The 25,884-nt window shown below is 40.8% G+C and overlaps 1 protein-coding gene across 1 annotated transcript in view; it reads right to left on the reverse strand.

The window, feature by feature from the left end:
* The window catches only part of DHX8 (DEAH-box helicase 8), a 63,987-nt gene that overhangs the window by 19,733 nt on the left and 18,370 nt on the right, over positions 1-25,884 (reverse strand). Inside the window, exons 4-14 of the mRNA XM_089690647.1 lie at positions 24,816-24,888; positions 22,906-22,988; positions 16,115-16,224; positions 15,511-15,918; positions 15,267-15,411; positions 11,001-11,204; positions 9,213-9,300; positions 6,703-6,800; positions 6,437-6,584; positions 5,581-5,762; positions 790-984 (exon numbers count right to left, since the gene is read on the reverse strand). Coding sequence (XP_089546773.1) covers positions 790-984; positions 5,581-5,762; positions 6,437-6,584; positions 6,703-6,800; positions 9,213-9,300; positions 11,001-11,204; positions 15,267-15,411; positions 15,511-15,918; positions 16,115-16,224; positions 22,906-22,988; positions 24,816-24,888 — 1,734 coding nt within the window. The remainder of the gene's footprint in view (positions 1-789; positions 985-5,580; positions 5,763-6,436; positions 6,585-6,702; positions 6,801-9,212; positions 9,301-11,000; positions 11,205-15,266; positions 15,412-15,510; positions 15,919-16,114; positions 16,225-22,905; positions 22,989-24,815; positions 24,889-25,884) is intronic.

The following is a 25,884-nucleotide window of genomic DNA, read 5'->3' on the forward strand; positions in this document are numbered from 1 at the left end:
GAATGGACTATTTGCAAGTTGTTTACTTTACAATTTAGGGTCATTTAATATAGTAGGCAGTCTCCTTAAAGGCCAAGTTGTGTACAATTTATTGCTTTTCTTAGGAGACTATCTATCTATCTATCTATATATATATATATATATATATATATATATATATATAGATCTCTATCTATCCATCTGTCTGTCTATCTGTCTGTCTATCTATCTATCTATATGCTACATCAATGCCAGAGGCCGTGTAATAGCATAATACAAGCACTGCCAAGCTATTTGCATTGGTCAGCAAGGTCATAAGGCCAACGCTGACCAATTGAGCACTCGCTATTGCGTACAATATGCTGCAATACAGTACCTGGCGCAGTTTAGGGAAGTTTTAAAGTGACAAACTCTTCTAGCAGCTGGAGATGGTGTTGGAACAAAAGGGGTCACATAAGATACATGCACAGAGGGGTGGAGAGAGTGTAGTGAGTTAGTTCATCTTACTAGCCCTTCCAAAGACTATGCCACCACATCTAACAAACGATGACTAGCAGCAGCTGTGAAGCTTAATGCTCCACTCTATGACTGATTTGCAACGTTGACTGAATTCTTTGCAGGACAAGCTGCACACGAGCAGGTAAGGAACGCTCTTCCAGTGTAAATCTAGAATTGACATAGCTAGTCAGTAGAGTGGTATCTCTGTATCTGATGAAGCAACTGATGTTTGATACAATATTCAAGCAACAAGCAGAGGATTAGTGTGGGATGGGGTGTAATATATTAAACAAAGATAAAATATGAACATACCTCCTGCCCCAAACAGCAGCCATATTCCTCAGACACTCTTTTGGCAACAGACATGGCAGCCACTCTTCTGGGCTGGGTACAGCCAATCTTCCCCCTCGTCGTGTAGCCAGCTTCTGCTAGATACTGAGTGATCTGAGTGGTTTTTCCAGAGCCAGTTTCTCCAATTACTATAAGTATTTGGTTGTCATGAACAGCCTTACGGAAAGAGATACAATGTATCAGTAGACATAAAATGTTTGCACAAATAAACTTTTTGTTTCTCCAAGTCATATAAAAAGGGGTACACTTTCTCTAAGGGGACAACCCTAGAACAAGAACCCAAAGTCATATGGAGGGTGAAGCCTGACACAGAAAAAAAAAAAACAAAAACAAAAAAAAAAAAAACACATTCATTTATAAAGCACAACTGTATGCATTGTTACATATGCATTATGCATCATGTTCAGGACTCGAAAGCATGAGATTCACCACTGATTTCAAGAATTCCAAGTGGGGGGTTGAGGGGAGTGCCAGGAGGAGGACAGCCTGGTCAAATGACCAGTGAAACGCATGTGAGTACCATCTCCTTCATATCACAGAGCTCACTGCAGTGTTAAACAAAGAGAACTCCTTAGGACACTTGACGTTCCACACAGTCTGAACTCTTAGGTAAAAGTCTTTCTAATCCTTTTCTTCGGGTGGTTCCATTATAGGACAGTCTTTCACTGTTGAAACCCCCCCCCAAAAAAAAACACAGCAAAGAAACTAACAGGCCAAGGAAACAACAGAACCGGGACAGCCTTCAGCTAAAAGTGCCACAGGAAAGGCCTTACGCCAAAAACTGGCATCAGATGAGGCAGCAACGTCCATCTTGGTTAACAGAAGACCAGTTGATAGCCTTGCAAATCTGATAAATAGTTGCTTGATGCTGGAAAGCCCAAGAAGCACTCATGGATCTGGTAGAGTGCTCCTTTACGAGAAAGGTGGAACCTAATCCTAAAGACAATAAGCTTGGATAGTGGTCTGCCTAAGCCATCTAGAGATGGTGCATTTAGAAGCGGGTGCGCCCTCATGGGGTCCATTGGGGATTACAAAAAAGGTATATGTCTTTCTGACAAACCGGCTGAAAGGTAGACTCTCAAAGCCCAAACTGCATTCAGAATATTGAATAAAATTTCCTTTTGGTTAACAGAAGCCAAACAAACAGTTGTAAGAACGATGTCCTGAGTGAGGAGAGAGGTAGAAACTACCTTTGACAAGAAGGAAGTCAAGGGTCTCAACACTACCTTGTCCCTATGAAGAAAAAGAAGGGGTTCCTTGCAGAATAAGGCCACCAATTCAAACATTCCCCTTGCAGAAATAATGGCTACAAGAACCACCATCTTGTAGACAAGCAATGTCTCCAATTGTTTTAAAGGGTAACTCCACTTTCATGGAAAAAAAAGTTAGCAAATAAAAAAAAAAAATACCAGTATTTTCTGGCGTATAAGACTACTTTTTATACTTAAAAATATACCCCACAAATTGGGGGTCGTCTTATACGTGGGGTATAAAATGTGAACCTTGAGTTTGTTTGGGTCAAGCTGGCTGGATGTGTGGTAATACTGTACATACAGTATACCGTGTTGAGCCAAGCTGGCTCAAAACAAATGTCCCTATGACAATCTGTCAGCCCGCTGGATGTGCGGTATATACAGTATACTGCGCTGAGCCAAGTGGTTTCAAAATGTACCGCTACATCCCTACTGTAATCAGCCCGCTGGATGCGTGTATGTACAGTAGCTGTGGCTACATACAGTATACGCTGGGCCAATCACGGCGAGCGATGTATTCTACTAATGAATACAAAGCCTGCTCGGATTGGCTGAGTCAGAGAGGTGGCCTGATGATGTCACAACCTCAGCCAATCCGAGCAGGCTTTGTATTCATTAGTAGAGTACATCGCTCGCCGTGATTGGCCCAGCGTATACTGTATGTAGCCTCAGCTACTGTACATACACACATCCAGCGGGCTGATTACCGTAGGGACGTACCGGTACGTTTTGAAACAGCTTGGCTCAGTATACTGTATATACCACACATCCAGCGGGCTGACAGATTAATCTGTCATAGGGACATTTGTTTTGAGCCAGCTTGGCTCAGCGCGGTATACTGTATGTACATTACTGCACATCCAGCGGGCTGTATATATACTGTATACTGTATGTAGCCAAAGCTACCGTATTACCGCACATCCAGCGGTAACCATCTGATTTGGAATTTGATCCATATGATGACTGTCTTACAAATGTATCACAAGATGTCATTCATGAACTTATGATGTCAGAGGATGAACATGAGGATTTTGAAGGATTTTAAGTACCGGTAAGTCATAACCATTTCAATTAAAAAATCAAATTTTTTAAATGGTGTTGCCTCGGAAGGGGGGTAGTCTTATACAGCGAGTATAGCCCAAAACCTATGTTTTAACTGGAAAATTAGGGGGTCGTCTTATACACCCAGTCGCCTTATACGCCGGAAAATATGGTAATTATATAGCGTTTACAATTGCGACTTAAGTCATATTGTAATTGGAATGTTATTAAAAATTACCTTTCCTTTTCAATCTGCAGCTCTGTAACTTTTTACAGGTTGGAGGCAAGAAACTGAGGAGGAGGCAGTGAGCCAAACTCCAGTTTGTAGCCCTGAGAGACCCAACCACATACTCAAGTGTCTGAGATGCTATCTAAGCATTCCCAAAGTTTAAAGAAGGTCCCCCACTTTGGAGAGTGGGGCTGCACCTTCATACAGAGGAAGGTGTTTCTGAAAATTTGGAAGACTATGAATGCCAGACCTTGTAGGTGGATGGGAAGTTTGGGCGTCAACATGGGGGGGGGGGGGGGATCAAGAAACACAAAAGGGACATTTTTTAACAGACAAGGAGGAGATGCTGTCCCTGGAAGACCATGTGAATCAGGGTTCTGCAGTCCAGCACTTTAGCCAAAGGCTTGAGAGGCTTTTAGTAAACAGCTACAAATGTATAACTACAGTAATCTCCTCCATGCATTATAAGGAAGGGATAGAGCTCAGTGCAGTCAGATCTCTTCAAAATGTATTTTGACCAGTCAGACATTGTTTCTTTTAAGGGATATATTAAAATATACATTTTTAATATATATTTATAATAGTAAATTTAAATAATGTAGTTTAATAAAAACAAACACAAGATAAGGAGATTTTAAAATAGTAGCAATGTAATATTCTGGTGATGACCAAGGGGCACATGTAAATATGAGCATTGAAAAGACTGTACATAGCAAATGGCAAGTATAATAGTTGCCAGGGTCATACAGTATATGTAGGTAAATGGGAGTAGGTGTACAACTACAGTGGAGTGACCGAGTGCAAGCACATATCCCTGAAAATGTCCATTAGAAGAAATGCATTGGGCGGGGCTACACCTGTGACATTACTTCTGTTGCTTGAAGGGAATGGCCATCTTGGAAGAGGACAATTGTCCTGTTTATGGTACAAGGCATAATTAGGTTACAACAGAATGTAAGTGCACAGTTTGGGCTGTTTGTTGTTTTATCATAATAAAGCAATATTACACTATGCACGGCCCTTTCCTGTATCTGTTCTACGGCGGCATGGAGATTACTGGAGGATGGTATTAAATGGTATAACTGGAGGAGAGTGGGAAAAGGGCATACCCCGTGGAGTAAGAGTTGATACACAAAAAGCACATTAAGGAGTCATCATGTGGCAAGTGTAGTTTCACTAGGGTAAGTGTGGCACTCAGTGGTCACAAGCACAAGAGTTTGTTTATGGCACACTGAGTATGGATCAACAGGCACTTGAAGCATATCTGCACTGAAGAGTGGGACGTTTTTGTATATGGATGAAGGACTGTTTAGTAGCATCAGTTTTGGAAGCATGCTATTTATTTATTTTCACCCATAGGGAGTATGTTTGTACAAATAGGAAAGATTGTGAATATAGCATTCTCTATGTTTATGATTTAGTAAGCATATCACATGCATTTAAGATTTGACACAGTGAGAACAGTTCTCTTTATTCAAATATTATTTATGTATTTATTTAGTTAACAGAGGTCTTAGAGTGCTGCACCTTCTTTCTGTTATTCTGAAACCTTCTTGAGATTCAAAGTGACACAGCAGAAATGGGAAATGGAGAACGTAGGACTGGGTCTCTACTGCGATTTGGGTTCCCAAAATTCTACTCTAAAAACAATTGGGTTTCATTTAGACTTTTTACATGACAAATTTAAAGTATATGTACAGTGTGCAGTACAGAGAAATACCCATTTAACTACCAGAAATGCAGAGCTCCTAGTGATGTCATCCCTGCCCCATGACTTTTGCTAAACTACTCAACCACACCCGCTCTCAGATCTCCACAACATAAAGACCAATTATTCTGTAGTCCATGACAAGAACTAGGAGGGCTTTTGAGATAATACAGAAGTGTGTAAAGGACACAAGAAAGCTCTGAATTTCTGGACAAGATCAACAGTTTTTTTTTTTTCAAACCGATATAAGAAAACGTTTCCTATGTTATATCGAACAAAGCAAAATGGGAAAAAAAAAAAAAGAAAATTCACTGTTCAGGTCTACATATATTTTAAAGTGACACCATAGTAGGGAAACTCAAGAAACAAGGTCTAGACTACCTTCTAGCAAGGGACTAACAATAGAAAAAGGCGGGGAAGAGTCATTACAGAGGAAATACCTTGTACCCTGTAACATCACTTATCCAAAACAGACTCCTGAAAGAAACACAAAAATAATACAGCCTGTTATGACTTTGTACCTGCACCAGCTGGTCTTTTAGCTTGTAAATGGGGAGACTCTCTCTTTGCTCAATAATTGACATCTGAGTCTTCTTTCCGTAAGAGGCCTTGTTGCCACCAAATGCATGCTTTTTCCATTCTGGAATATCATTTGGCATCATTCCAATACCCCTCATGTTAGCAGCAATCTGTCGGCCATCAACTGTAAAAATAAAACAGATTCCTATGTAACTCAGATGGTAAAAACACAACAGAAAACACAATATATAACTCAAGCACAGATAGGAGAGTAACAAATGGTTAGCCTGTGGAGTAACCAGCTAGAAGACAGCCTAAAGCCTCCAAAAGCAGCACAAATCAAACGCTATAAACAATTCCTGCAGCACTTATACACAAATCCTTTGTGCAAAAATGAACATAAAGTAATAAATAACATGTATAATAATAAAACAAGACACTCACTCTATATTGGCAGCTGCATGTTTCTTTTCAGCTGTGTTGCTTCAATGCTGCTAATGCAGTGCAATTATGTGTGTGCCTAATTACAGGTACAATAGGAGCAGAGCAAGGGAGAGGAGCACTAATCAACTTGACACAAACAGGCTGGTCACTGGCAACCAGCATGGCAACTGAGAACACGATCCAAACCTTTCAAGTGAAAATACAGCTTTGGAAAAGAAACTAAAGCAAAGCATAGTTCCCTCTAACAGCTCCTCCCCAGTTGTAACAGAACAGAAAGTCACAACTTTGCATTTCACGGTCATTGCCGTCAACTGAAAATTTAACTATATAAGAGGGTACTTGCTCAAATTATCAATTTTTTCCTTATTTTAAAGTTATAATTTCATAATTAGGAATGCAGAACAGAAAACACACCATCAGGCAAAGGGTCCACCCAGTGTTTGTTCAGTCCCATGGGGATAGAATCCATTTCAGCTTCCCTCTGTGCTTGTTTAACTTCTCTTCTTTCTTTAGCTAAAGCACTTTGCATCATGGCTGCTTGGGAAAGAGAACCATCGGGGTTCTGCAAAGAAAAATTAGAAAATAACAAAGTTTTACTAACAAAGGGATTGTGATCAATGCTGTGGTGTTGGCAACATATTATTACCAAAAACAACAAAAATTCTCCAACACATCTTTACCTTCACTATTTTGATGGGGCTCATGTCCATGCTCTGTTTTGTATGTCCTCTGAGGAATGGGGGCTCCTCTTCCACCAATTCAATTTCCAGGTCTTCATCTGACCAACACAAAACAGTTGCAAACACTTAACATATGGGAAGAGTTCAGTAAAGATATGTACTTTACCAACATTAAAACCTGGCCAATTCTGACACTTCTCTCATACATGTCAATCTGCATTTTTTTGGTAGAAAATGACTTAGAATGCTAAACATTATATATTTGTTGATGCAAATGCCCTAGAGAATAAAGTGTTGGGTTTTGCAATTTTTTATGTCAAACAGTATTTGGATAGGGGTTTTTCAAATGCAAATGGTTTGGAAGATATACACTTTAATGAATTTTAGTGAACATATACATAACATAATACTCAATCTTTTGCCAAAATATAAAAAATGTTACACTGAGTAAATGCAAAACATGTCACACTATATTAATTAAGCCTGCGGAACTGGGACAAACTACAGTACATTCAATTATCCATATCCACAGTTTAAAAGCCTTTACAGGTTGCCAGTTTAGGAGGTCTGGCATCAGAATTATTGCTCTCACTCTTTCACGGTGATAGCTCACACGTGAGCGATGAATACTGCTCACATATGTGTGTCTGACCGACGCATGCATTCGCCCATGAGCACAGGGGGACGGGAGAGCTTATAAAAAAATTTTTTTAATGTAATTTATTTTTTTAATTTGTTTTTCCAAGGTACCATAATTTTTTTTTTATTCCTATCACAAGGAATGAACATCATCCCTTGTGATAAAATGGGCTGTGACAGGTCCTCTTTATGGAGAGATCTGGGGTCTATGAGACCCCATATCTCTCCTCTGGCCTCCAAAGCAGAAGATTAAACAGAGGCTGGTTTGATCTGCTGCTTCACAAGCCAGTAACGGCTTGGCTTGTAAACAAACCAAAACCAGAAGTGACCAAAACCTCGTTGCTTCCGGTTTCTGATGTCACACAGTGGGAGGAACAGCATCGGTTTCCCTCACTGTGTCCAAGGAAACAGATGCCGCTAGTGGCATCCTTACAGGCTCCCTAATCGAAACAAGTGAGCCTGGTAAAGGTGGTGGCTGAAAGGGGGAGCTCTTTTGCTGCCTGTAAAAGCAATCCAATATCAGTATAACCACTAAGAATACTTTTATATTTTAGAGAATCGCCAGCAGTAAAAAACAATACTGAAACCATGGTTGTAGCATCAGCCTTGCTCCCAGTATAACGACTTCAATACATTGACATATATGTATGTACGGTCATACTGAGGTAGTTAACAAATCTAAGAATAATTTGTAGTATTCCAATTGCACATGTTCCTGGAAGGTAAACAGGTTCTGTGGCAACTACAAGCTGGCAACATCATAGGCCGAAGTATATATCACCAGCACAACAAAGGATCTTTGAAAAGTTGTCTGAACGTTTATTTAGATAATCACATAATCAAGGTGCAATGCTTTAGGTTATACAGGACCCCTTTGTCAGGCATGTGAACACATGCTGAAACTTTACACCTTACTTGTGTGATGAGATCATCTGAATAAACCAGACAATTACTTAAAGATCTTTTTGTGTGCTGGGGATATATACTATGGATAACAATCTAAGTACTCTTTAAGAAAATAGAGTTAAAATAACTGAATTATTTAAACGTTTTGGACAGTGTGAAAGGGATAAAACCCTGTCAGTGTCCAGAGAAACTGACGAGAGATCCAAAATGTTATGGTTGTCACCAGAACTGGAGGCAGGGTGAAACTTTGTGGGGACACATGTTCTAGTGATAATGGAGAGGATTTCTTGTCACCCTATGCAACACAGGCAGCTTAAAAGAAACCAATAGGGGGCGTAAGTCTTTACTACTCTATCCAAATCTAAAGCAATGTTTTGGTTTCAAATATATTTTAAGTCCAAAAATGAGCCTTATAAGACATAAAAACAGCAACCAGGCTTCCAACAGGTTCTAAGTACTTATTGGAGTACCTAGTCATAGAGGGCCCATGGTTCAACACTCACCTTAGAACAGAAGTGGAATTCCAGGCACCACCTAACAAATTTTTAAAATGCTCCCTCCTCCTAAGATCTACACTGACTAACTTGTGTGAGAGAGGTCACTATGCTTACCTATTTTTAGGCTGTTCTGGTCCAGTCACATGATCCAGCTTCCTTGTGTCAGCCAGCATAGCTTCATGGGAGAGGAGGGAGTGCTGACAAAGGATGGGCAATAGTAGGAATATGGATGAAGTCACCACTGTAGGCTTTATGTTGTCAGAGTAACCTCCACTCTCTCCTGCAGCCATGCTGGCTTAAACAGCGGAGATCACGTGAGCAGAGCAGCCTGAAAAAAGGCAAGTATACAGATCTTTATGACAAAGGTTAGTCAGAATAAGATTTAGGAAGAGGGAGGGGAAGTTTTAAAATTAGTTAGGTGGTGCCTGGAATTCCACTTTGAGGAAGGTTTTGCCAAAAATGACTTACCTTCTTCATCATCCACCTTGGGCAGGATACCAGTCTCCTCATCAAAATCAGGAAACTCCTCTTTGGAAAGGACATTGGCCGCAATCATCTGAAGCAAAAGAAATTAAGTGGTCACTATTGAATTAAAAAAATCTAAAGAGTTTTTGGCCATATTTCTTCTCTTGTGCACTTACTTTTGCTCTCCTGTGACCCAGAATAGCCAACAGTGAACTATAAACTACAGCAGTTGACATGGTGGAGCAGCTCCAGGCTCTGTAGAGCTGGCAGCCAGAATGACAGTGGGCTCTCCCTCTCAGCACGCAGCTGAGAGCTGGAGCCAGCTGAGCCTGCCTCCTCGATTGCCCGAAGCTCCAATGAGCTGTGCTCTGAGCAGACTAAGGACTGAGAAATCAAGTGACCACTCAGTTCTCAGTTTTAGAGCAAACTTGGGACTGCTGCACCATCCCACCGAGCCGATTTTTTTTTGCGACCCCAAACTTTTCCTTTAATTTCCAAGGGGTACCTTGACACAACCCCTAAATGAAAGTTGTTATTAAAACACATGTTCCTTCTCTTCATACCCACACTCCCCTTTAGTACAACAGCCAACTTTTCACTACTCCCACACACGGAGTACAGTTCTAGATTCAGAATTACTTCCCTAGGCCAAATTTATGAACATGGCAACATCAAATCTTCTGATAAAATAACAGCAGAGTTTCACCTCTCCCTTATGTTTTATGCACTCTATCTAGTTTCAGTATGCTGCCTACACCCAAATTCCCTGACCCACTGGGGACCTTTCCCAACTGCCCAGTCCTTAACTCTTTAGCGGGCTTATCTTCAACTAAACAGTATTCCAGAAGTTACCAGCATCTACTTGATGCTCAAGTGTAAAAGTCAGCATATTTTAAAATACCTACTGGAAAATGGAATTAGGCACGTTGCATGACGAAGAATGGAAGAGAATTTTTTTTGGCTCATAAATAGGACTCAACTGTACAGATTACATGGAGCCTTACTGACCCTAACTCACTGTTGTCAAAGTATAGGCCACAAAATTACCGTAAATGTCAACTCCTCCTAGGCACCTTCACGTGTCCAATCTGGGCATGCCCTGAAATCAGTGGTTACTGGAAACACATAGTGGAGTTCCTTCACGATCCAAGTGATTCCCAGTGGGACTAGACACCAAAGTCAGCCTACTGGATATTATTGAACTCCAGCATACTGAAGTTTTGCTGTTCAAACTCTTTATACAGCAAAAAAGGAGATCGCTAAGACCTGACTACCGGCTCTCCCAACCACAATGACATTTTGGTTGATTCATTAATAATACCTTAACGCTAAGAGTGATTTATGAACTTGGAGGTTGCCCACACAAATACAACAACATTTGGGGTAGATGGCTCTCCTTGACCTGCACTCCTTTATTTCTGCAATGGAGAGCTCCTCATTTTTTTCTCTCCTTAGTAAGAGAACCACAAATGGAAAGTGCTTATTGCTAATCCAAAGTTCAAATTGTACATAGCTGGATGTATGGTTCTAATTTTCTCTTTAAACACAGTGACAGGATTGCAATTATAATGCAGCACCTGACTGTACTCTGTTTCTGCCATGCTGAACAGTCATATGATTTGCACAACCTGTGACATATTTTGTCTTTCACCTGTGTTATGTGATAACAATAATGTATGCTTACATGTCAAGCTGTGCTTCCATATTATTATGTATATACACTATGTACATTGCAATAAAGTTTCTTCTACAAGGAGGGGAAAAAAATAGGTCATTTTTAAAAGTGCATACCTGTTTAATTTCCCACTTTTCTGGGTCAGAAATCTTGGTGAGACGTTTTCTTTCCAAGGTATCATCTTCTACTTCAGGAGCATTTACCAAAGAAAGGTGGCTGGGTCTGTCTGGATTCCTCATTGAAGCCTCTTCATTGTTCTCACCTACAAGGTTCCTCCGTCTGTTGGGATTTAAGTCTTCCCCTGTATCCTGATCGACATCCTGTGTTACAAGGGAAGGTATAATATGGATGACATATACTCAATAGGAAAAAAAGGCCTGCAATGGCATCACAAAAAAGCACTCAGATTTCTCAGTCTAACGCCTTCCCACCCACAATCTCACACTTCATGTGGCTGACAACTTTTGCCATTTTACTATACCACAGAAATCACTTGCAGGCTGGAGGATTCAGAGTAAAAAGCAGGATGTTTTACTGTACCTGGAGTTCATTAAAGGAAATGGTGAAGTAATTCTGAGACCATGGGTTATGCTGCTGCTTTCAGGGGATTGGGCACAGGCAAACAAAGCTGTAAGAAAGCCTGGTATAACCCCCCCCCCCCCCCCCAACCCACGCTCCAAGCATGCTCCAGGTTTCTGGAAAACCAGAAGTTAGAGTGGATCTTAAAGTGATACTAAACCCACAACAGTAAAATCAGTCTCTATATGCAGTAAAACATGCTTGTTATACTCACTGTGGAACCTAAGAGGTTAATCCTCTGCACTGTGTTGTGCACTGCTCTTTTATCCTGACTTCTCAGATCCTCCCCATCTTCCAGTGCCCCCCCCTCTTATCTCCTGATAAGACATATCCTGTGGAGACACTCTACACATGCTGAGTTTGGTGTGTATGGCTAGAGAAGTGTTTTTTTTCTTGGGGGAGTGCATATGATCAGCACAGGGTCAATCTGCACTGTCCAGACAGAGGTCAGTGGTTCTGCATCCTCCTAGAGCAGAATGAAAACTCCTCCTACAAGGTTTAACCAGTGCTCTGCTGAACACTGATAAAAGTCACGAGACTGCTATATAATGCTGCTGATAAAAGGTATTTAGCAGATTATATTTACTAAAATAATTGCATTTCCATGTTCTGTGTACTGTGGGAGACCAGATATAGTGACTGAGGGTCCTGGGTTTAGTAACACTTTAAGAACAGAGGGTGGGTCCTGCATCTCAAAGTGGTTGTGTCTCAGCATTACATTACCCTGTGTCCCTTAATGAATGATTAAGAAAAATGATTTTGGTCTGCAAATGAAAGCTACAACCTATTGCACTCCAATGGACTCTGTAGTGCAATATGTTTAAAATATTGGTACCAAATAAAAAGACTTGTGTCATAAAAATGCATTTGGATAAGAAAAGAAGTCAAAGTTATTGTCAAGTTAACTGACATATTCAAACATTCCTAAATGTGTCCTGGGCATCTAAGCCTCAATGGCTTCTTGTTATAGAAGGTTTAAAATCATTTTCATTGCTTTGTCATTGCTGTCATTAATACATGCAATAAATAAGCCCAGCATTTGACAAGCAATGAAAATGATTTTAAACCTTCTATGACAAGAAGCCATTGATGCTTAGATGCAAAGGCCAAATTTAGCAATGTCTGAATATGTCATATGGAAAAAAAATATATACACTGCTCAAAACTTTGAAAACACATCAGATCTCTTGTTCAAACATTTTATTGAAGTACGGAAATGGAGTACATACAGAAGGTAGCAATGAACATTTCAGAAAATGAAGTAAATAGATACAAGGCCTAAGGCAACTGAACGTACAAAGTTAATGCAATATAGTAGCTAAAGAGAGGTAGAAAAAGAAGGAAGTAGAAGAATAAGGTAGAGAAAGAGGTGGGGGGGGGGGGGGGGGAGTGATAAGCGTTTAAGTGTGTGACATCCAAGACAAGGTAGGGGAGGTGGGGTGGGACTAGACCTGAGCTCCAAAGCAACTGCTTTGTGAGGGGAGGTATTAAGGAAGAAGCAACGATTCATCAAAACCATGGGGGAGGAAGTGGTCGACCCAGGGAGACCAGATCGACACAAATTTAGGGAGAGTGCCTGTGATGGTGGCTTCCACTTTGGCGTGTATCATGGCCTGTGTCACTTTATTCCGAACCGCCGGAATGGTAAGTGAAGTTTTCCAAGACTTGGCAATAATTTGCTTTGCTGAGGTAGTGACCTGCAAAGGGAGCTTAAACTAAAAAAACACATCAGATCTCAATGGGGAAAAATCTCATGCTGGATATCTAAACTGATCTGGACTGGGTAATGTGTTAGGAACGTAAGGATGCCCCATCGTTTGATGGAAATGAAAATGATCAACCCACAGAGGACTGAATTCAAAGACACCCTGAAAATCCAAGTGAGAAGATGATGCAGCAGGCCAGTCCACTTTGCTAAAATTTAATTGCACTCATGGTACTCATGATATAACTCATGGTACTCAATAGTTTGTATGGCCCCCATGTGCTTGTATGCATGCCCGACAATGTTGTGGCATGCTCCTAATGAGATGACGGATGGTGTCCTGGGGTATTTCCTCCCAGATCTGGACCAGAGCATCACTGAGCTCCTGCGCAGTCTGAGGTGCAACCTGGCGGCATCAGATGGACCAAAACATGATATCCCAGAGGTGTTCTATTGGATTTAGGTCAGGTGAGCGTGGGGGCCATTCAATGGTATCAATTCCTTCATCCTCCAGGAACTGCCTGCATACTCTCACCACATGAGGCTGGGCATTGTCGCGCACCAGGAGGAACCCAGGACCCAGTGCACCAGCGTAGGGTCTGACAATGGGTCCAAGGATTTCATCCCGATACCTAAATGGCAGTCAGGGTGCCATTGTCTAGCCTGTAGAGCTCTGTGCATCCCTCCATGGATATGCCTCCCCAGACCATCACTGACCCACCACCAAAACGGTCATGATGAACAATGTTACAGGCAGCATGATGTTCTCCACATCCTTTCAGGTCTGTCACATGTGCTCAGGGTGAACCTGCTCTCATCTGTGAAAAGTACAGAGCGCCAGTGGCGTACCTGCCAATTCTGGTGTTCAATGGCAAATGCCAATCAAGCTCTATGGTGCCAGGCAGTGAGCACAGGGCCCACTAGTGGACGTCGGGCTCTCAGGCCACCCTTACTAAGTCTGCTTCTGATTGTTTGGTCAGAGACATTCGACCCAGTGGCCTGCTGGAGGTCATTTTGTAGGGCTCTGGCAGTGCTCATCCTGTTCCTCCATGCACAAAGCAGATACCGAGCCTGCTGATGGGTTAAGGACCTTCTACGGCCCTGTCCCTCTCTGCTACTTAACTGACCAGATCAATATCCCAAGAGTTTAATTGACTTGATGCTATACTCTTAAAAAGTGTAATGTATATCTTCTCCTTTTGTTGATAATATAGGAATAATTGTTATTACATAATATAACAAGAGGGAAATGAGTATTCATCAAGGACACACCCATATAGCAGTTCAAGTGTACAGCAATGTTTAGGTTATAAATACATTAACCACTTCAAGTCCGGACACTTTCACCCCCTTCCTGCCCAGGCCATTTTTCAGCTTTCAGTGCTATCGCACTTTGAATGACAATTGCGCGGTCATGCAACACTGTACCCAAATTAAATTTTTTGCATTTTTTTGAGACAGATAGAACTTTCTTTGATTTCAGTGGTAATAATTCACCACTGGGATTTTTATTTAAATTAACCCAAATCAGTTTATAGAAAAATAATTATAAATTAAAAAAAAAAGTAGTTTTACAATTTTATTTTATTTTTTTTTTACATACTGTACTTACTACATTCCTGCATCCACTGAGAAATACTGTGAAAGTTGTATTTGGTCGCAGTTTATCACATGGTACAAGGCTGCGGTGAATGGCTTTGTACCATGTGACCACTGTGATCATTCACAGAATTCACAAGTAGTAAACAATGTCAGAATGTGATACCTTGTTTACTACTGTTCATGTGATCACTGATTGGCCAATCAGTGATCACATGAATCGGGACCTCACAGAGAGGTCCCGTACAGCGATTGATGTTCAGATTGCGGCGCTGTGCGCTCCCAGGGAGTGCTGAGCGAACTATTGGCGCTTTATAAATACTGTATAATAAATAATAATAATTATTCACAGGCAATGGGGGAAATATCCCCACACATCAGCAATGCTGAAGGAAGAGGTTAATAACACAATTTGATTTATTATACTGTAAAGCGCTGAGCAAACTATTGGCGCTATATAAATCCTGTATAATAATAATAATAATATTTTAAACCATACCTTCATACTGAGGCTAGTTTTGCATCCAGTGAAGGAAAGTACCTTGACCTTCACTCTCTGGCCTTTGCTTACTACATCAGCAACATTAGCCACACGACCTTCCCTCCTCAGCTCCGAAATGTGTACCAATCCTTCCCAACGTTTTCTGTGGACAAAACAGTAAAGTTATAACCATGAGGTGAAGTACTTCCAGGTTGCCAAATAGTAAACAGTTGCTAAAGCCCTGTCTCAAATAATCAGTTACCTTAGGCCTTCCAGCTGAACAAAACAACCAAACTGCATAATGCTGGTGACTTTGCCATTATAGATATCACCAATGGCTGGCTCTTCAGGGGGCGGCCTGTCTACATGTTTCTCCCTCCAACGATCATTAAACCTTTCAGAGTGCTGCTCCCGGTTCTTGATGGGGCTTCGACTCCTTGACTTGTGTGGACTTTTCATTCTTTTTCTGTCTCTGGATCTGGAACGGGATCTATCCTTTCTTTTGTGACCTCTGTCTCGGCTGCAACTGCGGTTCTTCCGTCCTCTGTCTCTACTATGACTGCGGCTTTTCCGTCTTCGGTCTCTGCTGCGACTACGGCTTTTCCGACTTCTGTCTCTGCTGCGACTCTTCCGACCTCTGTCTCGGCTGCGACTTCTTTTTTTCTTATTTCTAAAATTGACACAACACTAAGATTTCTGTCAACCATTACATAACAACAAAAGGTGATAACTAAAATCATAGCCTGCATATTGAGAAGTACAAAAGTCATATTATAAGAAGTATTTTAGATTAATTGAAAACTAAATTGCTACCATGTCTTCTCAAATATTGCATACGCAATTATATTCAAAAAAGCAATACATACTTGTGTTTACTACTCTTTTCCTTTTCTTGAATGATTGCACTAGGCATTAGAGCTTCTAGTTCTTTCAAAGTATCTGCTGCCACCTTCAGATCTTCTGGATCAAGCATGGTCTGAAAGACATAAAAAGTGGAATTTTACACGTAACTTTATTAAAAACAAACAATGTTCTTTACACCACATTAATAATTTTACCACCAAAATTAGTGTAATGCAGTACTACAGTTTCATTTTGCTGGTGGCTGCCATTTTGCTGAAGACCAGAGCCCACGACCAACAGTATATCTTTAGGCTGTCAGCAGATCGGCCTCTACAGTTTAGGTACAGTGCCAAAAAATAGAGCAACTGAGCATGAGTAGAGCAGGGCGAGACAGTGTATTGCTGGATTTTAACTTCTCCAATACCGCCGTACGTACAGTGGGTACAGAAAAGAATCATACCCCTTAAAATAATCACAGTTTGTTGCTTTGCAGCCTGAAATGAAGACAGACACCGTTTTTGTTTTACCCAGCTGTATTTACTCAGTGCAACGTATAACATCAAAGTGAAAGATGTAACACCAATATGTCAGAAACAAAATTCAAAAACAGAATCGCTCAGTTGGAAAAAGGATCACCACCCTCCTAAAATGACTTAGAAACTCAATCAGGTGTGGCTAATCACCTTCTCAATGACACAGAAAGCTATATGACTTTCAACTGTGATTAGCTGTGGTCATTTTGATTAGCGCAGCATGAAAAGAGCTTTCTGGGAGCATTTCAACCTCTGGTAGGGCAACTGAAGCAAACAATCAACTATGGGTGGTAAGGCACTGTCAAAAGATCTCAGGGATAAAGCTGTGGACAGGCACAAGTCAGGAGATGGATATGAAAAAATGTCAAAGGCTTTATCAATGCCTAGAAGCACAGTGAAGTGTATGATTAAGTGGAAGGTATTTGGTAGAACACAGACCCTCCCTGGATCAGGACATCGCTCCAAAGTGGAAAGAGCGAAGAGGAAACTGGTCAGAGAAGCTACCAAGAGGCCTTCAGCAACTCTGAAGCAGTTGCAGGAATTTATGACAAAGAGTGGAGTGTATGCATGTGACAACACTATCACAAATTCTGCACAAATGTGGCTTGTATGGGAGGGTTGCAAGAAAAAAAAAAAAAAAGCCTCTCCTCAAGAAAGGCCACATGCAGTCATGACTGAGCTTTGCAAAATGCACCTTGAACATTCTGAGGCCACATGGAAAAAGGTGATTTGGTCAGATGAGAGTAAATTTGGATTATTTGGCCTCAACACTAAACGATATGTCTGGTGGAAATCCAATACAGTTCACCATCCAAATAACAGCATTCCTACAGTAAAGCATGGAGGTAGTAATACCCTGTTATGGGGGGTTTCTCTGCAGCAGGGACTGGAGCACTAGTCAGGATAGAAGGAAAAATGGATGAGGCAAAATACCTTCAAATTCTTGAGGAAAATCTGCCGTCCTCTGCCAGAAAGTTGTCAATAGGAAGAAGGTTTACCTTCCAACATGACAATGAACCAAAGCACACAGAAAATATGACCACACAGTGGTTGAAGGAGAAAAGGGTAAATGTCCTTGCACGGCTTAGTCAGAGCCCAGACTTAAACCCCATTGAAAATCTATGGTATGACTTGAAGACTGCAATCCACAAATCTTCACCCTCAAGCAGATTTATTGCTGGACACAGCAAAAGCTGTTTCCTCTGTGATCAACAGGTGGCGGCGCTCATTCATTGGCTGGCACCAGTTGATCATCATCTGCTGTGTCCAGCAATAAATCTGCTACAGGGTGGACAGAAAGTGAGTAAAGAGAATCCGTCACTGTAAACGATGATATTGGGTTCATGGTTGTAAATCTGTTACAGATTAGCGCACGCCCACAGCGACTAGCTAACTGGGCGTGATCCTTGGCTTACGAGTAAAGAGGGAATGAGGTGGACTTACTTTGAGCATATAAGACTGGCTGTGATACCCTTTCACAGCCTGCACTACCTCTGTCCACCACTAGAGGTAGATTCCACTCCAATCTAGCTGGCTGACCACACAGAGGCTGATATGATCCTTATATACAATCTGGTGCACTCTAAAGTTTGGGGAGCAGTCTAGCAAATAGCACACCCCTCTTGGATTCCTCCATCTTTCCTACAAGCTAGAACCCCAGTGTTAATCACTCTTACACTGTCCACAACCCCCCACACCAGACACACAACAAACAGTAGCTTGCCACCACCCAAGAGTTTGTCAGCAGATTGGTCTGCTGGGACACCATACGCACGCACACACGCCCATCTGGCAGATCTGCTACTTTACAATTATGCAATCTACCAAATGCAGTGCAATTACATACAGACTAGTAATGAACTTAGACCAAGCATATAGAAACTACAATACAGCAATCACTCCAGGGACAGTAGTCACTTATTTTATGATTTGATATCCCAAAAGTAGGCAGTGCATAAAATATGTACTAAGACAAAAGGAATTACAAAAAATACAAGACAAAAAGACACACAATTGGCTATTCACTGTAAGATAAAAAGGGAATAAAACAGAAATAAAACTTAACCCAGATTTATCCTGTGACTGGAGCAAGTCGAAAGAAAGTCCGCAATTCACCAGTCAAATGGAACCAGCTCCGTACGAATCACCCCATCCATATCTCAAGGGCCTCAATTTATTGAAATATGGATGTGGGCTGGGCTTTAGCCCTTGGCCAATCAACCCTGGCCCAAAGGACATTCTGTGTTCTGAAGTGCCCAGAGCTGAATTGGTCAGGAACAGTTCAGATCACTGGGTTAGGGGTAGGATTTCTGACACCAGAGCGTCAGGCTAATTGTGACAGCACCAATCACTGTTCAGCTGTCGCAGTCAGGCACCATATAACCATTTTGTGTGTTAATCTGGGATTCTACATGGAAATGGTAGAGCCCTCCTTTTAGAATTCAACAAGGTGAGAAATCCATGTCCAGCCCGATGTGAAAGCTTTACTGGCATCTCGGTGTCAACTTTATCCTAGAAGCTTGTTCTATCCTTTCAGATGCTGATTAAAAACATATGTGTCTGACTGACTAGGGAATACTGTATCTCTAATAAACACAGGATTAAACTATATCTACAATGACATATTTCTACAGATCACACCAGAGGTTTGCGAAATGTTATAGTGTCTACAAATGGTGGTGTATATACTGGAATTTTTTTTATACTAGTAATGGCGGTGATCAGCGACTTATAGCGGGAATGCAATATTGTGGCGGACAGTCTGACACTGATGCTGTATAAACAAGGCAGAGCTGTGTTATATGAGGGAATAAAATCTAGCTGATTGCCTAGTAAAAACAGCACACTGTACAAACAAAAACACTGGCTAGGCACACAAACAACCCTTTGATCACCCAAGATGTTTAACCCCTTCCCAACCAGTGTCAGCATGTACATTTTTAGCACTGATCACTGTATCAGTGTCACTGGTTCCCACAAAGTGTCAGTTAGCATCAGTGTCAGACTGTCCGTCACAATATCACAGTCCAGCTATAAGTTGCTGATCACCGCCATAACTAGTATAAAGTGAAATAAAAATTCCAGTATATACACCGCCATTTGTGGAGGCTATAACATTTGCGCAAACCAATCAATATATGCTTACTGGGATTTTGTTAATGAAAAATATGTAGCAGAATTTTTTTTTAGAAATGTAGGTTTTTTTTCGTTTATAGTGCAACAAAAAAACCCCAGAGGTGATCAAATACCACTAAAAGAAAGCTCCATTTGTGGGAAAATAATGACAAATTTAATTTATGTACCGTGTTGCATGACCGCGCAATTGTCAGTTAAAGTAACTCGGCGCCGTAAAAATACAGAGACTAGGGATGCACCAATACTTTGTCTGAAATATATTGACCAAAAATAGTGTTATCGGCATTAGGCCGATAGGGAAAAAGTTGGCAACAATGGCCGCCGAAAACGCGTGATTTTACCATGTTTTTCATAGGTCAAGTAACTCACGTGTGTGTTTTTGATTTCAATGCATTTCAGGCCTGTTTCACGCCAATGCAGTTTGTGTTTTGTTTGTTATGCAGTGCATTTTTGCATGCACATTTTTTTACGTGTTTTGCATTTTTTGGCCAACTTGTTGCTGGGCAGATTAGAAACGCATCAAAAAAGCAACACGTGTGCATTTTTGCTACATTTTCAATGCATTTCAGGCCTCTTTCACACTAATGCAGTTTGTGGTTTGTCCGTTTTGCAGTGTTTTTTGCGATTTTGGTGCCTTTTACATTTTCTAAATTCTTTTCTTGGCCAACTTGTTGCTGGGCAGATTAAAAATGCAAAAGGCTTTTAAAATGCAATGCATTTCAGGCCTGGTTCACACACCAATGCAGTTTGCGTTTTGTCTGTTTTGCAGTGCATTTTGCATTTTTGCACGTTCATTTTTTATGTGTTTTTTGAATGGGTTTTTTTTTTGCCAATTTGTTGCTGGGCAGATTAAAAATGCAATACGCACTACATGAGTTTTCTGCAGCATCTCCATTGAAGTCTGTTGAACCAAAAACGCAACTTTTGCATTTAAAAAAGTCCCTGACCCTTTCCAAAAATGCAGAAGCTTAAAAAAGCCTAGATGTGAAGGTGTCCCATAGGAAACCATGTTAAATGGACTGTGTGTTTCTGAAAAAAACCCTAAAAAACGTATTGGTGCGAACTAGGCTTCAAATAGGGAGGTGCGTTTTATTAACTCACCAAATATGCACCAAAAATGCAGCAAGCGGGATTTTTAACACACGGGAAGCAAAATTGACCAGTGTGAAGACATACACTGAATTTAAAAGGGATGCATTTTTCTTGAGCTTTTATTGTGTTTTTTTTTTTTTTTCCCAACGGAAAAGTCCTACAAAAAACTGCTCAGTGTTAAAAGCAGCCTATTGGCTGAAAAGGTGCTGAAAATAAATTCATATTTAATTTAAATTCATGATATTAATTAAAAAGTCAAATATAATCCAATTATATATTACAAAATATATATTTTTTAAAACTGTCCATTTTGGTTTGGTTTTCAGCCAAATGTGTTCTGAATTTTCGGTTTCAGTCCAAGAATTTTCATTTTGGTGCACCACTAGTAAAGACCTTTCTCCCTACTAAGGATTTGTTGCTTACTGAAGAGATCACATGCTGTAGTGTATTACGTTTTATTCTTTTTCCTCTAAAATGACATATCCTATTCATCCCTTGTCTGGGCATAAATATGGAAAAAAGGGTAATACATGCCAAACAAGGTAACTAAAGTGTCTCTTTATCAGGACATTTTGTGTCTCCAGACTCTAAGCTAATTTCTTATTCAATGAACGTCATCATCCAGGACTTAAAGCACTGTTTGAATATTTTGCCCTTCCTTCTATTGCACTGCTGAGTATACATATATCCACAGCATCCAAACAAAAGAATGGCTTCAGCCAGGACCCACACCAAACAATGGCAGCAAACAGCCCAGAATTCCTCTGGTTGAAGTGAAGAATCATCAGGATGTGGTCAGCATAAACTGTGTCCACTACTTGAACATGGCCCAAGGGATATTAAAACCCAAATAAACCTTCAGCTGAAATAACTGTAATTAAGCACATTTCACTGCATCAAAACAGAAGGTGTGCAGTTGGTGTTACAGTTTGTTTTCTTTTGATGTTTCATCACAAAAAAGCCAGAATTCTGTAAGCAGCTGCAGAGTGGGATCCTTCTGCTTTGTGGTATCTCTGCAGAGGTCCAATACGTCAGACCTATAGGAATCAGCAAAGCTCATGCCCCCGGCTGATTGAAAAGCTCTGTATCCAACTCAGAAGGAGAATGTTGTAATTGTAAACAGATCATTGGTTCCTCACAGAAAGAAAAGGTTCTACTATACAGGTTTTCTGCTTGGGCTGAGGTGGCTTTTTAACCACTTCCCGGCCGACCCATGTACATAAACAGCCGGACGGGAGCAGTGCCGAAGCAGGTTGATGTTTCTAAACGTCACCCGCATTCATTGCCTGGGAGCGTGTGGCACTGTGATCTGGTGCCCGTTATGTCCTCCGGACACAGTGGATCACCGATTACTGTACGGGACCTCTGTGTGAGGTCCCGATTCATGTGATCACCGATTGGCCAATCAGTGATCACATGAATAGTAGTAAACAAGATGTCACTTCCTGACATCATTGCTTACTACTTGTGAAATCTGTGAATGATCACAGAAGTCAAATGGTACAAGGCTATTCACAACAGCCTTGTACCATGTGACAAGCTGTGACCAATCACAGCTCTCAAAGTATTTATCAATGGCTGCAAGAATGCAGCCAAAGAGAAGAAGAAATTATTGCTTTTACAGCCTTTATGGGTGTAAAAGCAATCAGTGTATAAAAAGAGAAAAAAATCTTCACCTCCCACCATGCAATTGTCATTCAAAGTATGATAGCACTGAAAGCTGAACATTGGTCAGGACAGGAAGGGGGTGAAAGTGCCCGGGCTTGAAGTGGTTAAAGAAAATTAACTGTAACACACTATTTGTTTTGATACACTTGGAATGTGTTTAGTCAATTTAAACTGAAAGTGCAATTGGGCCTTGAATATACAAGATTTACCATGAAGACTGTGGTACAACACTAGCACGTCCAAGATTACCAGTTTCCAACTTGTATGATAGTCCCACACCTTAATAATTCATAGTAAAACATTTTACTGTGTTAGCAGTTATCAAGTTTCACATATAATTACTAGAAATAGTTTTAGAGACCAAAAACACAAATATAATTACTTACGCGAACATTTGGATTGTCTGGTCTGCAAAGTGCTGGAAATAATTCTCTTATCTTCTCTTTCTCATTTTTTACCTTTACAGTTTCTGTGTGTTAAAACATAAAACACTGAAAATATTGCAAGTTTAATTTCCAGATTTTTAAAAAGATTTCAATACATAAATATTAACAAAATACAAAGCCAAACACAACTCTGCCTTGTGCTATATCATCAACCTTGTCTCAAAATATCACTCAAACCATCCCTCTTTGCTTCTCCCAAGACCTCCTGCTCTCTAGCTGACTTGTCACCTCCTCCCATGCCCACCTCTAGGACTTCTCTACAGAGTCTCCCATCTTAAGGAACTCCCTACCCCAATCTCTCCAGCTATCTCCTACTATGTCCGCCTTTACCTGATCCCTGAAAACTCTTCATCTCTTCTGGAAACTATCCAGCCTCTACCTAAAATGAAACCGGTTACTTTCTCCATCAGCTCATCCTCTCAGTCATATTTTTTTTTTTATTACTTGCCCATGAACAGGTCCCTCCTAAGCCTCCTTATTTGAAATTTTATTGTAACCGACTGTCTCCTTTTAGCACTGTTAGAGCTGTATAAATCTTGAATAATAAGAATAATCAAACGTATATTACAATATAGACAAATCCATTTTAAATTATTTGTGAACACACTGCATTAAAAGACAGCCCTGATTCAGCAAATAAAAATACATGGCTCAAAACACATAACTAACCACAGGAGATATAGGCATGCTGTGCTTAGGGACAGTGTCCTGTAACTCCTAGCAGTGATCCCATGGATGATACTTGACCAGGGTAGCACAAACATGCTTCTGTGCTTGTCATGGTCAGTCTGAAACAGGAACAAGGGGTAAATGGCAATAGGATAAATAAAAACTGTAGGGGCTAGATTGAATAAAAAAAAACTCTATGTATATACAAACACATACCATATTTAGTCTTTGTGGGGTAAAATACACCTTAACATTTATAAAAAGAAGAGACCATGTGCAAGAGGACTGTATTTTTCCTCAGGGTTTCTCTGATCATGCTCCACTCTGCATTAAGTTGTCACTTTCTCCTCCCCACCTCCCCAAAGTTCAGCTGTGGCATCTGTCTAGGTTCTGGGCAATGGACACGAGACTGCAGGAGCCTCTCACTGAATCTTTATGTAATTATTGGGTACACAATGGAGATTCTGTGTCCCCGTTATTACTGTGGGATGCCTTTAAAGCTTGAGTTATATGGGAATAAGTCTTCCGGATTTCTGGTCTCCAAAAAGAATCAGCTTGTTCATTGGATACCCTTGGAGAATGAGACTAAGAACTTAGAGGTGGCATATGTGTGGCATTTTTTACTGGCTGATAGCTAGAAAGAGTGGGAAATTTGAGTGGAGAGTGAAAACATTTTACTTTTGACTGCTGGTGCTTGTAGCTGTTTTATTTTCTTCTTTGGGTCTTGCTAAAAGCTTTTACTTTTTGAATCACTTTTTCTGTCACTTTTTAAATAGCATTTTTTTTTCTTCCTTTCCTTGTCTTCCATCAGTCTGCTCATTAAGGGGAGGTGTTAATTGGTCACAGGTGATACAGGTCCTATCTAAAACTTGCTGTAGAGCTCACTCTGAGCTTGCCTGTATTTTGCTTGCTGACCTCTGACCAAGTGGACATTTGATAAGTGGAGTTAAATAACCGGAGTGGAAAACAGGAGATTATAACAGGTGTCTACTAACTTCTAAATGACAACTTATATTTTCTATTAATATTGTAACTGGGATAGGAGTGCTAGCAGGGTGCTAGAAACTACATGAGTGCTAGAAACTACATGAGTGCAAGAAACTACAGCAAGGGTGTGCCATCTGAAGAAGCCACATTTTAAATTTTTGCATTAAAAATAATACACAGTAGACTATACACACCTTTACTTGTAGATGGTTTAGCTGGACACCTCATTGTCTGGATCAACCGCAGTAAATTACTAATAAGAGAATCCTGCAGAAAGAAAGAAATTCATAAACAAATTAGTATCATAGATTCATTAAAAACTGTAACATAAGATTTCTGTACTTGGCATAACATCTTCTATTGAAGTCCACTGACGGGCACAGGAAGTCTTAAAACCCAACTCCAGGAAAAAGTGAAATGTAAATAGTGCATTGTTCATCAGTTACCTTACTCCTCAGTCTTGATTCCAAACACCTCTTCCTAAGCCATCCTGCAGTGTAATGAATCAGACAGAGTTTGCACTATGAGCCAAGTAAATAATTTGCCCTGGGGACCAGACATGTTTCAGAGCGCATTACCTTCTTGGGCACTGGTCCCCTCACTGCCTCCATGAGTTCTCCTGCCTCTGGAGGCCATGAGAGGGGACCCTGCAACAATAGGAGGTGTGCACACCAAGCAGGGAGTAATGTGGAAACCTGACGAAGGTCCCCAGAAAGTAAACAAAAGAGAAAAATCATGTAACCATGGTGTCACAGAAACCTCTGTGACTTAGTCTCCTGGAAGGGCCTGGGGGTCATCTTTCTTCTCAGCAACTATGAACGCAGGACTAAGGAGATCCCTCTTCTTGAGGTTAAAAGGAACCCTTTCCCCAAGAGGGTTATATCACTTCCCTGGGTACCTGGCTGTTCGTGAATTATACCAGCTACCCTTTCCATGCAATTAGGGCTGGAGGGATTGTTTCTGGGACCCCTTGGCATACAGTGCATAGTGGAACTATTTTCCTGGAGCAATGAGTTATGTGCAGGGGTGAAAAATCTTTATTTTCTGTTACATGTTTCCTGGCATCAACTATTGTTTTCTGTAAAAAGGTTTAAGTGATCAGCTCTCACTTTGCTCAATCGCCTCCAGAGTCCAGACTGCTAGGTGGCAGGATGGAATCCACTGTTTTCTTTATTTTTTTATGTAATGGAATTTTCTCCTGGGTATGTGTGCTGTATCTGTCTAGGGCAGGGGTAGGCAACCTGTGGCTCTCTAGCTGTTGTG

This window comes from Staurois parvus, unplaced genomic scaffold (genome assembly GCF_062004578.1).
Source record: "Staurois parvus isolate SC_StPar_1 unplaced genomic scaffold, SC_StPar_1.0 ptg000538l, whole genome shotgun sequence".
Lineage (NCBI taxonomy): Eukaryota > Metazoa > Chordata > Amphibia > Anura > Ranidae > Staurois > Staurois parvus.